This window comes from Alosa sapidissima, chromosome 24 (genome assembly GCF_018492685.1).
Source record: "Alosa sapidissima isolate fAloSap1 chromosome 24, fAloSap1.pri, whole genome shotgun sequence".
Taxonomy (NCBI): domain Eukaryota; kingdom Metazoa; phylum Chordata; class Actinopteri; order Clupeiformes; family Clupeidae; genus Alosa; species Alosa sapidissima.
In genome coordinates this window covers 12,713,378-12,729,140 of record NC_055980.1, presented here as the reverse complement: position 1 = coordinate 12,729,140, position 15,763 = coordinate 12,713,378, and the positions used below count along the sequence as shown (strand labels likewise).

The following is a 15,763-nucleotide window of genomic DNA, read 5'->3' as shown; positions in this document are numbered from 1 at the left end:
GGCAGGTCGGGATAACCGGGGCAGTAGAACAGGGAGGCAGTCAAGAAAGGATCCGAATCACAGGTAGGAGTCAGAGAGTAGACAGGCAGGCAGGTTACTGGTCCAGGTTTGAAGACGATCTGACAGGGCTTGGCTGAAAAACAGGGCTTTATATACTGGGAGAGGTTAGTGGAGAAATGCAGTGCAGCTGGCAGAGTAATTAGAGCAGAGTGGGGCAAGGTGAGGATGGTGAGTAGGAAATGCAGCGCAGCTGGCCAGGTAACAAGAGCTGAGCAGGGCGGAGCCAGGTGGAGCTCGTTAGGCAGAGTAGAGAGAGAGTGGCAGAGAGTTGAATCAATTAAGGGTTGTTGCCAGGGAGAGAGAATGCTCATGACAGGACCCCCCCCCTAAGGGACGGCCCCAGAAGTCCCAAGAACAACATCATGCCGGGAGGGTGGAGGGGAGCAGGCGGCGGGTCAGAACTCCTCCGAGCGGTCCGAGTGAGCATCCCCATCCTCAGAAGGAGCTGGAGGGTCACGGTCGGGAGACAGGACAGGTACTGAGACAGGATCAGGGTCAGGCACAGGACAGGAAGCCGGGCGGGCAGGACGGCTAGGGACCCCTCTGGGACGGCCCCTACGGATTGCAGGCTGATCAGGATGTAGTCGGTGGAAGTCAGTGATGAGGGTCCGGTCCACTATCCTCCTGGCCGGGATCCAGGTCCTCTCCTCCGGACCATATCCCTCCCAGTCAACGAGGTACTGGAGACCCCTACCCCGTCGCCTAGAGCGGAGCAGCCGCCGGACGGTGAAGACAGGACCGCCATCTAAGAGGCGCGGAGGAGGCGGCGGCGGAGCCGCAGGGACCAGGGGACTTTCATGGACCGGCTTGACCTTGGAGACGTGGAAGGTGGGATGGACCCGCATGGAAGTGGGCAACTGAAGCCGAACCGCCGTTGGACTGATGACTTTCTGCACAGGAAAAGGACCAATGAAGCGAGGGGCCAGCTTTCGTGATTCAACCCGCAGCGGCAGATCCCGGGCAGACAGCCAGACCTTCTGACCAACCCGGTAAGTAGGTGCTGGGGCCCTCCGTCGGTTGGCACCGACGGCGTAGCTGGTTCCTGACTTCAGGAGCATAGTGCGAGCCTGGGCCCAAGTGCGGCGGCAGCGGCGGGCATACGCAAGAGCAGACGGACAGGTGGCATCCGCTTCCTGGCTGGCAAACAGTGGGGGTTGATACCCGTAGACACACTGAAAGGGGGAGAGCCCGGTGGCGGAACTGGTGAGTGAATTATGGGCATATTCCACCCAGAGCAGGTGTTGAGCCCAGGCCCGGGGATCTTGGGAGGCCACGCACCTCAGTGCCTTCTCCAGCTCCTGGTTCATGCGTTCAGTTTGGCCATTTGACTGCGGGTGGAATCCAGATGATAGGCTGGCGGTGGCCCCAAGGAGATGACAGAACTCCTTCCAAAAGGTTGCTGAGAATTGCGGCCCCCGGTCTGACACTATATCCTGGGGTAGGCCATGGATACGAAACACATATTCCAGGACCACCTGGGCGGTCTCCTTAGCAGAGGGTAGTTTAGGAAGAGGCACGAAGTGAGTCATCTTACTAAAGCGGTCAACAATGGTAAGGATGACTGTGTGTCCGTCAGAGGGCGGAAGACCCGTAACAAAGTCCAGTGAAACGTGGGACCAGGGCCGCTTGGGTACGAGTAGGGGTTGCAGCAACCCAGCAGGAGGCTGGTTGGGGGTCTTGTTTCGGTTACAAGTGGGACAAGCTCGGATGAATTCTTGGACATCCCGTCTCATCCGCCGCCACCAGAACCGCTGGCGGACCAGATGAAGGGTGCGAGTGATGCCGGTATGACAGGCCAGACGGGATTCGTGCCCCCACTGGATCACAGGTGACCTGAGATTTGCTGGAACAAACAGACGGTTGGGGGCGCTGGTGCTTGGGCCTGGCTGGTTCCGAAGAGCCTCCATGACCTGCTTCTCGATCTCCCAGGTGAGGGCCGCTACGACAAAGTGGCTGGGAAGAATGGGAGCTGGCATGGCGGTGATCTCGTCCTTCTGAAACATCCGGGAAAGGGCATCAGGTTTGATGTTGCGAGATCCCGGGCGGTAGGAGAGCGTGAAATTGAAGCGGGTAAAGAACAGAGACCACCGCTGTTGACGGGAGTTCAGCCTCCTGGCTGTTTGGATATACTCCAGGTTTTTGTGGTCTGTCCACACTACGAATGGTTCCTTTGACCCCTCTAACCAGTGCCGCCATTCTTCAAGGGCGAGCTTGACGGCCAGCAGCTCGCGGTTCCCAATGTCGTAGTTGCATTCGGCTGGGGTTAGCCGACGGGAGTAGAAGGCACAGGGGTGCATCTTGCCATCCTCGGCTGCTCTCTGAGAAAGCACTGCACCCACTCCCACGTCCGAAGCATCTACCTCCACCACAAACTGCCTTGCTGCATCTGGCATCTGGAGGATGGGAGCGGAAGTGAAACGTGTCTTGAGGCTATGGAAGGCCTTATCAGCAGCTGCTGTCCATTGGTACGGCTGTTTAGTGCTGGTTAGCGCCGTGAGTGGTGCAGCCACTGTGCTATAGTTTCGGATGAACCTCCTATAGAAGTTCGCAAAGCCCAGGAACTGTTGCAACTTTTTCCGAGACTCAGGGACTGGCCAGGACGTGACAGCCGACACCTTCGTGAGATCCATCTGAATGCTGCCCTCGTTGATCACATACCCCAGGAATGAAACGGTCTTGGCATGGAACTCGCACTTCTCTGCCTTCACGAAAAGAGAGTTCTCCAGCAGGCGGCGCAGGACCAACTGGACATGGTGCGTGTGTTCTGACAGAGTCTTTGAGAATATTAAAATATCGTCAAGGTACACAAAAACGAATGTATTTAACATGTCCCTGAGGATATCATTCACTAGGGCTTGAAAAACTGCTGGGGCATTGGTGAGGCCAAATGGCATGACGAGGTATTCATAGTGGCCGGTTGGTGTGTTGAACGCAGTCTTCCACTCGTCTCCCTCTCTCACCCGCACCAGATGGTAGGCATTGCGAAGGTCCAGCTTCGTGAATACGGTGGCTCCCTGCAGCAGTTCGAAGGCAGACGAAAGTAAGGGCAGTGGGTAGCGATTCTTAACCGTGATGTCGTTCAGACCCCGGTAATCTATGCATGGACGAAGAGAACCGTCCTTCTTACCGACGAAGAAGAATCCCGCTCCTGCGGGGGAAGAAGACGGTCTGATTATCCCGGCGGCAAGAGAGTCATTAATGTAGTCTTCCATGGCCTTTCTTTCCGGGGCTGACAGTGAATACAGACGACCCTTGGGAGGTGCTGTGCCAGGCAGGAGATCAATCGCGCAGTCATAGGGTCTGTGTGGGGGTAGAGATGTCGCCTTGGATTTGTTGAACACCTCTTTCAGGCTGTGGTAACAGGTCGGAACATTGGATATGTCGGGGGTAGCGCTAGATATTTCCCGATGAACGGGCAGGGTGGCCCCCCTTAAACAGGTCTGGTGACAACTCCTTCCCCACGAACGGACTGTTCCTGTCTCCCAGTCGATGTGGGGGTTGTGCTGACGGAGCCACGGGTATCCGAGAATGAGTGGTTGGCCAGGTGAGTGTAGGAGGTGAAACTGGATGGACTCTTGGTGGTTTCCTGACAGCAGAATTGTCACAGGGGCTGAGATGTGAGTGACCGTGCCCAGATGATGTCCATCCAGGGCTCGTACAGGAATGGGTTGTGCCAGTTGATGATGGTTCACGTCCAGTCGCCGTGCAAGCTCAGGGTCCATGATGTTTGCTTCGGCTCCAGAATCCACAAGGGCGGCCAACGTATGAGTCGTGTCGGAAAGCTGAAGGCGGAGATGAAGCAGGGGTTTTCGAATGGAGGGAGACTGAAGACTTGTTGAGCTCACCCGGATCTCTCCTACACCTGGTGAGCTGCGGCTTTTGCCGGACAGGTGGCGACCATGGTGATTTTCACCACCACAGTAGAGGCAAAGGTTGGAGGTTAGACGGCGCCGACGCTCCTCGGGAGTCAGAGAGGCACGGCCAATCTCCATGGCCTCAGGCTGATTGAGTTGGCCTTGGGACTTGACAGGCAGGGGCTGGACAGAGGAGGTATCGACCCGAGTGCGGATGGCAGGTTGACTGAGACGCCCCTTCTCCCTCCTCCGGGTCTGTATACGGCGGTCAATGCGGACGGCAAGGTCAATGGCGGCATCAAGCGTTGAGGGCGGGTCATGAGAAACAAGCTCGTCTTTGATATAGTCCGCCAAGCTGTGGAGGAAGGCTTGCACCAGTGCCTCTGAGTTAAACGAGCTTTGACTGGCCAGGGTACGAAAGTCAATGGAGAAGTCTGCCACTGTCCGATTGCCCTGACGGATGGTGAGCAGAGCTTGTGACGCTTCGGCTGTTGGCGAGCCTAGATCAAAGACCTTTAACATCTCCTCCTCAAAGGCACTGAAGGAGGCACAGGCTGGGGTTTGCCGGTCAAATTCCGCCGTTCCCCACAACCGAGCTCGGCCGGTGAGATGGGTGATGACATACCCCACCTTGGCTCCCTCCGTTGAGAAGGTCCTGGGCTGTAGTGCGAACTGGATTCGGCAGCTGCTCAAGAATGGTCTTACTTGCTTTTGGTTTCCATCGAAACGTTCCGGGTTCCCAATCTCTGGTTCAGGAGTGTGGGGATCTGGTGGCAGCACTGCCGGTGGTACAGGAACAGAAGAACCAGGGGTGGGTGCAGGTGGAGTAGCCGGGTTTGAGAGTAGTTGCAGGGCTTGGGCTAGCAGTTGTTGCTGCAGTTGGAACTGTTGCTGCTGCTGTTGAAGCTGTTGCTGTTGCTGCTGGAGAAGGGAAGCGATGTCGCCAGCCATCCGATTGATGTCTCCCTCAGTGCGTTCCAGTCGCTGTAGGGCAGTCATCTCGGGCTCTTCCTCCATAGTGGTCAGGGAGTGCGCTGGGTCCATGATGGTCAGATCGTTCTGTCACGGACAGAAGACGACCCAAGAGCGCAAGTTCAAATTCAGAGTCTTTTTATTGAAGGGTTCAGGGGGGAAGAGGAGTGAGAGAAACGTGAGGTCTTGGAGGTTCCGGTTCCAGGGGTGCTAGGAGTGCCAGGGGTGTCAGGGGTTCTCGGGGCTCAGGGGAACCCACACACAACAGCAAGGTGAACAGCAGGCAGTAGTACAGACCAGGGCTAGGCACTAAACGTTGTGAGAGACAGAAGGCAGATTTGAGTTACCGGGGGGGCTGAAGATCGGAGAGTAATCGAGAAGACCCGGAAGGCAGGTCGGGATAACCGGGGCAGTAGAACAGGGAGGCAGTCAAGAAAGGATCCGAATCACAGGTAGGAGTCAGAGAGTAGACAGGCAGGCAGGTTACTGGTCCAGGTTTGAAGACGATCTGACAGGGCTTGGCTGAAAAACAGGGCTTTATATACTGGGAGAGGTTAGTGGAGAAATGCAGTGCAGCTGGCAGAGTAATTAGAGCAGAGTGGGGCAAGGTGAGGATGGTGAGTAGGAAATGCAGCGCAGCTGGCCAGGTAACAAGAGCTGAGCAGGGCGGAGCCAGGTGGAGCTCGTTAGGCAGAGTAGAGAGAGAGTGGCAGAGAGTTGAATCAATTAAGGGTTGTTGCCAGGGAGAGAGAATGCTCATGACAGTGTGTGTGTGTGTGCTATAGACTTACAAATGTCTACTCATATGATCTCATGGGAAACCATGAGAGAGAGAGACAGAGAGAGAGAGAAAGAAAGAGAAAGAGAGAGACCAATCATGAAATCCATTTTCAAAACAATACTTCTCCAAGTGAAGAAAGTCTGCAAACATTTGGGGAAATGTAGCACAGTGTTATGTCACCAACATGTGCTTATGCCTATGGTATGCAAATATGTGTAAAGATGTGTTTCATTTGTGACTGTCGTGTGAGGCCAGCAAGTTTCACATAGTCAAGTGTGGCAGGGAATTCCAAAATAAAAACCAGAGTAGGTCCCACATCAAAAGAGGTTTTCATAAGTATGTTCTAAACTTGGGATATGAATATTAAAAAATTCTGACTTGGTTGTGAAAATATTCAAAAACACGTCTTCACAAGAGGCCAACGTTTGATCATTCTTCTTTAAACATGACTGATGACACTTATATAATAAACACAGACAGACAGACGCATTCTTTCCGGAACCTGCTCCATGTCAAAGTCACAGTGATAAGCAAAATTTTAACACATTGTATACATGACCTGGAAACCCATGATGTAAACATGAAGATGTATAGGACTCCCAAACACACACGATAACCTAAAGTTCATTACCAAATAAAGTAGGCTAGAGGCAATGCATTTTTTGTCTGTGTTTACAAGCACAGGTGTGAGTAAAGTTGTTTATGCATGTGTGTGTGTGTGTGTGTGTGTGTGTGTGTGTGTGTGTGTGTGAGTGAGTGAGTGAGTGAGAGAGAGAGAGAGAGAGAGAGAGAGAGAGAGAGAGAGAGAGAGAGAGAGAGAGTGAGTATGTATTTTTGTGCGAGAGGTTATGAGTCAATGGATTATTTTGACTACAAAAACAACTCCAGATGGACTTTGCAGGAAAAGTGCACAATAGAACTAGTGGGGGAAACCATGAGAGAGAGAGACAGAGAGAGAGAGAAAGAAAGAGAAAGAGAGAGACCAATCATGAAATCCATTTTCTTATGTGCCCTAGATGGAATGATAACACTTAGTGTGCCTCAGTCCTGGATGTCAGGATGTACCAGAAGTGGATATTCATTTCCTGGGAATTGGGTAATCACATGATTTAGACTGACTTCTGAAGGAACTACAGTGGGAAACTTCCATAGGGAAATAAGGGCTTGTGGGTAAAAAAGGGGGAGAGGAGGTTGAGGGGTATGCGAAGGACACTTCAGAAATAAACAGTGGGAAAAAACGTGACTCAGGGGAAAAAATGGCAGGAAAAACAAAATGATAAAGAAAAAGCTGCTTTAAGAGGTGGGGCTATTTTGAGGGATGCCCGGGGAGAGAGAGGGGGGGTCCGTTTCCTGCAGGTGGCGGAAATGAAGCAATCTTTCCAGAAACAATCACTCGAGCAAAAGCCAGGGAGAAGGGGTCCAGAGCAGGGGAGAGAGGGGAGGATACGGAAAAACAAGAGGAAGATGATGAGTTGAAGAGAGGGGGAAGATGAAGATGGAAACGATAGACCATGCAGCACGAGCACAAAGTCACATAATCAAGTTTTGAAACAGGATATTCGATTAGGTCATGTCAGTTTTCATCATGACTAACCACCCACTCATCACCTGCAGGTAAACTTTACGACTTTAAGAAGCAGGTGTTTTCCTTTAACCTTTACACTCCCTTTCTATGAAGATCATTGGCAAAAAAAAAATGCAATTCCTGGTTACAACCCCCAAATGGAAATGTACAGCCAGTGACTCCTACACATCCTGAGGGGTACTGGGTTGAAAGATGGAGGGAGGTGGGAAAGATGGAGGGAGGTGAAGGAGTACATCCCCTCTTCTTCTCCTTCTCCCTCCCTCTTATATATACCGTGGGAGGGGAGAGAAAGAGTCAGACTTGAGACACGAAGAACAGCCAAGAACATCTAGAGAGGAAAGGACCAAAGACTATTCTATCTGATTTCATAGATGACATTCCTGAGTCTTATATTTTCTAAGAGGATTGAAGGATTAATGAAGCAGCAAAAAGATTGCCATAGATGTTTGCCATTCATGACAGGTGATTTTTCTTCTCTTAATAATACATTTTATTGGTAGAATCAAATTAAACATTAGCTGAAAGTGCCGTTATTATGAAATCTTTCATTTAAATTATGAAACTACTTGCTAACTATAGGGAAGCATTCACAATATAATTTGTTTTTATTCAGAGGTTGAGCTTTCGTGATACATTATGTAACATGTTTGCATTTTTATATTACATAGCATTGTCTACTGTTATATTGGTATTTCTTCTGGACTTAAAATTTAATAGTTTTTAATTATGTGTATGCCTTTTCTCAGGTTCTTCTGTTGTGAAGATGGCTGTGTTATTTCTGCTCACAGCTCATCTAACTACAGCCATCCCACTCAGGGACATGCACAGGTAGGCTCACAAGTGACCAAACACACACACATACAGGTCAAACATCAAAACATCAATCAAACAGGTCAACATCCTCATATAAAGCCCTTTGTAACATGCTACATTACTCTTCTACAGAACACAACTAGATGTGCTCCACAAAAGATCTATACAGAAGTTGAAGGACTTACTACTTCACAGAACTGAAAACCATGCCAGTGTTGAATCAGTCATTGATAACAGAGACACCGAACCTGGTGATAGGTAAGTTGGGCAAGCTGCTGCTCAAGTATCTCCTAAAGGATAAACGAAAATAAATGGTCAACTTACATACTAGACATAAATGTTAACAGTTTTTTTAAGACAAAAATAATATCTATATTAGACTGGCTAAATGTTTTGCAAAAGAAAGCACAAACGTTGATTTCACAGTGGTTACATTGCAATATTAAATTTGCCATTTTCTTTCCCTCAGTACCCACATCAACCTCCGTGTGAGGCGCGCTCCACCGAGAGGCTGCCAACTCGGCACATGCCAAGTGCACAATCTGGCAGACACGCTGTACCGAATCGGGCACACAAATGGCAAGGATGAGTCCAAAAAAGCCAATGACCCCAAAGGATATGGCCGCTGAGTATCAGACAGGACTGGGATCAATTAGACTGAGAGACTGTGTGTGTCTCTCTCTCTCTGTCTGTGTGTGTGTATGAATGTGTTTGTGTGTGTGTGTGTGTATATGTGAGAGGGGTACATTGTGACCAGAGGAGCTCAGCACTTGATTCAACTCATCTGTTCTCTTCACTTGACTGGACTGAATGTATTAACTGGTACTCATTATTTTAATGTGGAGAGTGAAATATGAGTAGTCGGCCTATTTGAATGTAGTTCAGTGTGTTACACAACCTTGCTGCTTATGCTGTACATAATATAGATATTTTGTATTATACAGATATTTTGTACTATACCAAAGTCTATTGTAGGTTCAACCAATTTATAAATATAAAATATATAATTAAATGCTATTGTTGACTCCTGGTCCTTTATTGATGACTATAGGGCTAGGCCCTGGTAATTGTTTTAATAAAATCAATGGAGAAATAAGGCAAATAGAGAACTAATAAAAAAAATCTGCATAAGAAAATAATTTCGATTGAGTCAGCATCTGTGAGTGAAAGAGTGAGTGTGTGTGTGTGCTTAGATTTGTGTAGTTAGGTATGGTTGGCACTTCCTTGTTTTTTGTGTTCACGTGCCAGCGACAAACATAAGCGTAGCAGAAATGTAATGCACTCAAGATAATATCTAAACTATTATTGCTGGTAGGCAATAGTTTTATTATGGGGCAGCCGTGGCCTACTGGTTAGCGCTTCGTACTTGTAGCCGGAGGGTTGCCGGTTTGAACCCCGACGGGTGAAGTGCCCTTGAGCAAGGCACCTAACCCCTCACTGCTCCCCGAGCGCCGCTGTTGCTGCAGGCTTAAGTGTGTGCTTCACCTCACTGTGTGCTGAGTGTGTTTCACTAATTCACGGATTGGGATAAATGCAGAGACCAAATTTCCCTCACGGGATCAAAAGACTATATATATTTACTCAGCATCATATTTGATCAAGAAAGGAGATCAATGAGAATTAGGCTATCTGAGAACATCTGTTTCATAGGGTTATTGTAGTTTGCCTATTCATTTACTGTGACAAACCTTTCCAAGTCTGAGGCACAGTTGGTGATAATACTGTTTTGCAGCGCGTAAAGGTCACGATGGAAATAACGTCACAGTAATTTGATATGTGCATGTAGAATGGTCATTGCTGACCTAATTAATTCAGTCAGACAGATCACAATACTCGTATGTGTATGATCAACAACACTCAACACACGCGATTTTTATCAGGAATAGCCTTCTGTCCGCAATCACTGCACAGCGGACAGCACAGCAGTTGAATCGGCTGACATTCACAGCACGCTTCCCGTTTTGACGCTCTTTGGGAACGCCTTGAAATAGCCTCGGCTACACAGAAGTTAGGGTTGATACCATAGACTGTAAAAAATAGATTGATACCTGCCTCTTGTTTCTTTTTCCTGCATGTTTTGGGCCACACCTTACTCGACTCCACCTAAATCAACAGGTAGGTAGGCTAGTTAACACCAGTTATGTACAGTGAAAAAAATTGAAGTGCGATCAAACTTGTTTGATTTGCACAAAGATCGAAACCTCTTCTGTCCGAGATCTCAGCGTCTGTTAAGTTTTTCACGAACACAGCTGGATGGACGAGTCAGAAGTCGACGGAGGAGAGAAGGGAGGTGGAGTGTCCAAACATGAGAAAGACCAGGTAAAATGTTAAGGAATGCTAGGGCTGTTAAGGGCTGGCGAAGTCTTGCCATATGGTAGCCAAACAAAACGTGAACGATAGCCTAGCCTACTTGCACACATTAAACACACACACCAATAACTAACAATGAATGACGTAAGGTAGTGCAAGTTACCACATGCATTGTCCCAAATCCTGTTAACATGAGAGGCCAAGCAGATTGTTAAAATGCGGAACTGAGAGAGACAGCACCAAGCCGAGCCGAGGATTCACTTCACTTCACTTCCCTGTGCTGTCTGAGGATCTTTACGTTAGCACTGAAAGAAGACTGCTTAATTAGGGTGACCAGACGTCCTCTTTTGCCCTGACATGTCCTCTTTTTGAAACCTAAAAATGTGTCCGGGCGAAAAATCAAAGTTGTCAGGGATTTTATTCTAGCCTCAAACGTGTTAACAGCGAATTTGCATTGCTCCCTCTTAGTGTTTCCATCCAACGTCCTAATACGCATTTAATCTATTCGAATAAGAAATCCCGGTTGGAAACACGTGAAATGCGCATCAAAAATCCTAATGCGCATTGATTCGCTAGAGGGGGTGGTTTAACTCTCGATGCGCATATGGTATAATGGGAATAAAGTTTATGGAAACGGTTTATTCGCATCGTGTGAAGTAACCTTCAGAGAATCTCAGCAATCTCTGACGCTTCCCTATAACATTAGGCAACTTGATGTGTTCTCTTGCTTGTTTCCGTAGAATAAAACAAATTGAATACACACATTGGTGCACAGTTGTTTTGCTGACGCTAAAGTTTTCGCCAACAACTCGATCGGCACACATCGCAAGTTTATACAACTGCAGTGCCCGTTCAAACATGCCATTCCTGTAAACTGAAACTGAAAACCTGTAGCCCGATTACATGCCCGCAGGTATGCCTGCTTTAACAATAGGACGATAGGGAAAAACATCATTCCAGCTAAGCATTCAATAATGTATACTGAATATCATAATATATGTAAGGGATAATGTATAGAACGCCGGTCATTGTCGGGAGATAGGTCCCGACAGGGCAAAACGGACCCCGACGCGCAGCAGAGGGGTCTTGTTCCGCCCTGAAGGGACCTATTTCCCGATAATGACCGGTGTTCTATACATTATCCCGCTTATTACACGGCTACTTACCAAAACGACACAATAAACTCCCCACGATATGACTCTTTAGCCTACATAGCCTATATAGCCTCTTTGTTACCGTTTCATCATGGCTTTTGCTGATAAACAAATAGTTCACAACAACACACGATGAACTTAAATCAAACATTCTTTAGAACACAGCTGATCAACCATCTGCTTTCACTTTTGAATGAAGTTCCAATCCTTGCATAGTGATATGAAAGAATTGACTTAGAAGCACAAAGCCAATTTTCCTTGACAGCGGTCTGTTATACTTAGCAATGGTCTGTTATTCAGAATTAGCAGACCGCCGAACGTTGGGAAGGCCCATTCAAGTGAATGGAGCATTCTGCAGCATTATGAAGAGCCGTGTAATAATTAAGCAATATAGCACGAGTGAGAGTGGGGTTGGTCATGAATATTCCCACGGGTGTTGTTCGGCAGTAGCCGTGGGAATATCCATGACCAATCCCACGATCACGAGTGCTATATTGCTTTTATACAACAATTCTACCACAAACTAAATAATCTGAAAACATCCCGTTATTGTTTAAAAATGTTAATTTCGACATCGTTCTTACGCATCAAAAAACAGTTCCCTTTTCAATAGACAGCGTCTTGGTTGCTAGGTAACCCTGTGTTCTTGAAAGAAATGTTGAAAGTCGGGCTGAAATCACATTCATATCTAGGTTTGCTGCATGCATGTTACAAGGACAATGGGCCATGTCATGTAAGGGACATGGTACTGCATAAAAACGGAAACATTGTCTACATTGCAGAACCACTCAACTTTATTATTTTATGGTGAATAAATGTCACACTACTGTGCACAGCCTGACGTGACGATGCTAGCACGTTAGCAGCGGTTAGCTAACGTTAGTTATCTACAAGTCTCCTCCAAGTGACAATCATATTATACACAATGCTGGCAATGCTGAGAACAATTAGCATCCTCGTTTATCTTACTTACATTGAGTTGACTGTGTGGCTTAATCCACAGATGTGGTGAAGCACTGTTTCGTTATGGTTTGCTAAGGAGTAACCCATTGCTTAAAATAGTGGAGGGCTGGGATGAAAACATTGTGTCAAATCTTCGCATTGTATCGCGGAGTGATTTATTATTAGCTGTGCAAAGTCTGATCTGACACCTCAGACTTTGCTTTCTTTGCCGATGCAACTAAAACGCCAGTCACAAGAGGCCAGCCGCTGTTTCACCTCCTAAGCATCCATTTCTGCATCTTTCTCGCAGCTAACCGAAACGCATCACCTGACCGCTCATTTAGCCTACCGCGCAAGCCCGAGCCCGCGTGAAATGATAGAAATGAAGCTCTACAGTGAAGTGCCAAATTTGACAAAAAAACTGCCGAGACCTTGGTCGTTCCCAAGTGTATGGCGGTCTCCGGCGATGGGAAGCTGCTAACACCCGATTGCGCAATATAAACATTCTCCGCCTTCTCCTTCTAATCGATATTAAACAAAATATTTTCAAAATTAAGGAATGAATTAGGCCTAGGGCCTAGGCTATTCCGACCGCAGAGAGGAGGGCGTCCATTTCCCTCAATATAGGCAAAGTATCCCAAAATACTTAGAATCAATAGGCGTTGGAAACGCTGACTAATGCGCATTTTATTTATGTGCGGATGCGCATCACTAATTCGCATGAGTTGGATGGAAACACGCTAATGTCTTTCATTCACATATAGTCACGCCCTCCCCCTACAGTTCGCTTTGCATTGAGTGGAAAGTGTGTTGAGCCTGACCTTAGCTACCGTCGTTGGTCGATAGTAATCTCTGTAAACATTTAATTGGTCAGTCAGTCACCTCAATAGCGCAAACGTCCTTGTTTAGTGTAAGTTCACTGACGAATTAAAACGTACATTTCCATGTTTCTGTCTCGGTCGAGATCAACATGAAGCTGAGTGCTGACCTGCAAAGCAGGCACTTGTCTACTTGACACAGCCTACTTGTCGGTCGCAAATAAAGGTGTCAACGACCTTCAGGTAGCTACACAATGTTCAGCAAAGCTTCGAACGGCAGCGAGGGATGAGAGCTCATCAGTTAAAGTAACAGTGACAGAGTTTTTCGACCTTAACATTACGTCTCCAAAATTATTTTGATGGCACATAACCTCATAACTAGACTGTAAAAAATATAACATGACGAACGGCACTTCTGCCATTGTCTGAGCGGCCTTCTCTAGACGATTGCCGACCTAGCAACTTTCTAATTTCGGGTAGGAAACTGCACTTTAGTTATCCCTTTAAACTGCCTTTAGCCTGCACACTTACAACAGCAAATGTCAATAATCCTCTATCTACTGTAGCCTATATTCAGGTGAATTAAATATGTTGGCATAACATGAGGCAGGGGTTCCCAAACTTTTCCTTGACAAGGCCCCCCAAATACCACTAGGTTCTGGCCAAGGACCCCTTGATGTTGTATTAAACCCATCGACAATACTACGGCAAATTTAAAAATACATTAAGCTAATCCTAGTAATTATTTTAGCCACAAGCACTTTGTGATGAAGCATACAGTGTGTAAAATTACATTTGGGGCTTTCTGCTAAATGAGAGCTATCACTCTACTATTATTCCCAGTCATTATCATGGAAAATAATGTTCAGATATGCGACAAATTATTATAATGGCATTGTATAACAACCCTCATAGTAATACATCATTTTCAAATGTATTTATTTGTTGCTTTTATTTTTCTTTCCAACTTGCTGAGGCCCCCCTGGCACCCCCTCGTGGCCCCCACTTTGAAAACCACTGACATGAGGGATAGATGTAGGCCTTTTTCTTTACAAAAGAAATATCTAATAATAATGGATTGAAAAGAGGTAGGCCTAATAATAGACCAGACATGATTGAATAGGTATAAGAAAACAGACAACATCCACATCAGTCCCCAACTGTTTTCACAGGTCAGGATTATTAAACTCTAAAACAGATTGTCAAAATTATAGAGCTAGGCTACTGTAAAAGATTCAGTTTGTATTTTCAGAAACATCTTGGATCAAATTTAGAGATATGCAACATTAAAGATGGGTCGCCATCCAAATGTATCTTGCGTGTATAGAGCTCAACAGCCCTGCTTTTATTGTAATTATTGTTTTTGCACTTTAAAACTTTCAAGTGTTCAAAATAGTCTTTTGAGGCAGTGTTTTTCTGTTAGCGGGCCGGCCAATAAAGCTCATTATCCCCACCCTGCTGAAGTGTCCTCTTTTTCACAAACTCAAATCTGGTCACCCTAGCTTAATTGTTTTTTTGCAGTAACATGGATGAATCAACTAGACAACCACCGAACCACAAAATTTGCTTATCGTTACGTTTACAGTAGCCTATAGCCTAGTTCCGGAAATGTAGTGTACTCCTTTGAAATAGATGGTGTGCCACAAAACTCCCTGCAGGTGCAAATCAAAGCAATTTAGGTCTATTTGCAGTCAGGCGAATAGCGTTAAAATGTAAAATATAAATGGATGTGGCATTTAAGTAACAGTACTATTTTGTTAAATCTTCCACAATCGTTGTTTTATTTTCCTGCCTTTGTTTAGCTTTTCTGGGCACATGACAAGAATATTTGTGTTCCTAGAGTTGGATCCCCAAAATAATCAAAAAGAGACTGTGCACAACATTTGTGGAAGATGCATCAAGGTGAGCTTGAGGTTCTGAGTTGAGTTTTTTTTTTTGCAACAGTTGCTAATTTCTTGGCAGTTGTTCTTAGCACTTGTTTTTGCACTTTACACAGCGATGGCCAGTGGTGCCAATGTGGGGTACCCAAAAAGGACCATCAGTCGATTGCCCTGGGCGACTACTTCAGCACAGCCATGGTCAGCAACTGGGTCTCTGCTCAGCATTCCTCCGAAGCTCCCACGGACGCCTTTGGTGAAGTGGAGTTTGATGGGGCTAGTAAGAGGCACAGCTATGTGAGTGGTCATTTGGTGGCCTACTATAATAATAATAATAATAATAAATATAGCCGCAAGCGGCAATGGCGGGCCCGAGCACCTGCGGGCCTCAACCCGTGACATGTCGGAATCCAACAAAGCAACGACGTGGTGTGTTTGTGAAATGTACATATTTGATGTGTGTGCTATTTGTTTTTGTATTGCCACATTGACTTGCTTGGCCAGGTGGGTGTCATTATAATCATAATATATATTAACCTGAGAAATTTCAGATCATTAATTTTAAAGCCCCCCTGTGTAAGAAATTCTCCCATCTAG

General features: G+C 46.7%; 2 protein-coding genes across 2 annotated transcripts in view; one reads left to right on the top strand and one right to left on the bottom strand.

Annotated features, from left to right (window-relative positions):
* The window catches only part of LOC121699857 (synembryn-A), a 28,895-nt gene that overhangs the window by 11,706 nt on the left and 1,426 nt on the right, over positions 1 to 15,763 (bottom strand). The window lies entirely within an intron of this gene.
* The window catches only part of LOC121699836 (transient receptor potential cation channel subfamily M member 4-like), a 30,850-nt gene continuing 25,075 nt past the window's right edge, over positions 9,989 to 15,763 (top strand). Inside the window, exons 1-3 of the mRNA XM_042082294.1 lie at positions 9,989 to 10,384; positions 15,130 to 15,191; positions 15,286 to 15,463. Of these exons, the coding sequence (XP_041938228.1) occupies positions 10,319 to 10,384; positions 15,130 to 15,191; positions 15,286 to 15,463 (306 nt within the window). The 5' untranslated portion in view covers positions 9,989 to 10,318. The remainder of the gene's footprint in view (positions 10,385 to 15,129; positions 15,192 to 15,285; positions 15,464 to 15,763) is intronic.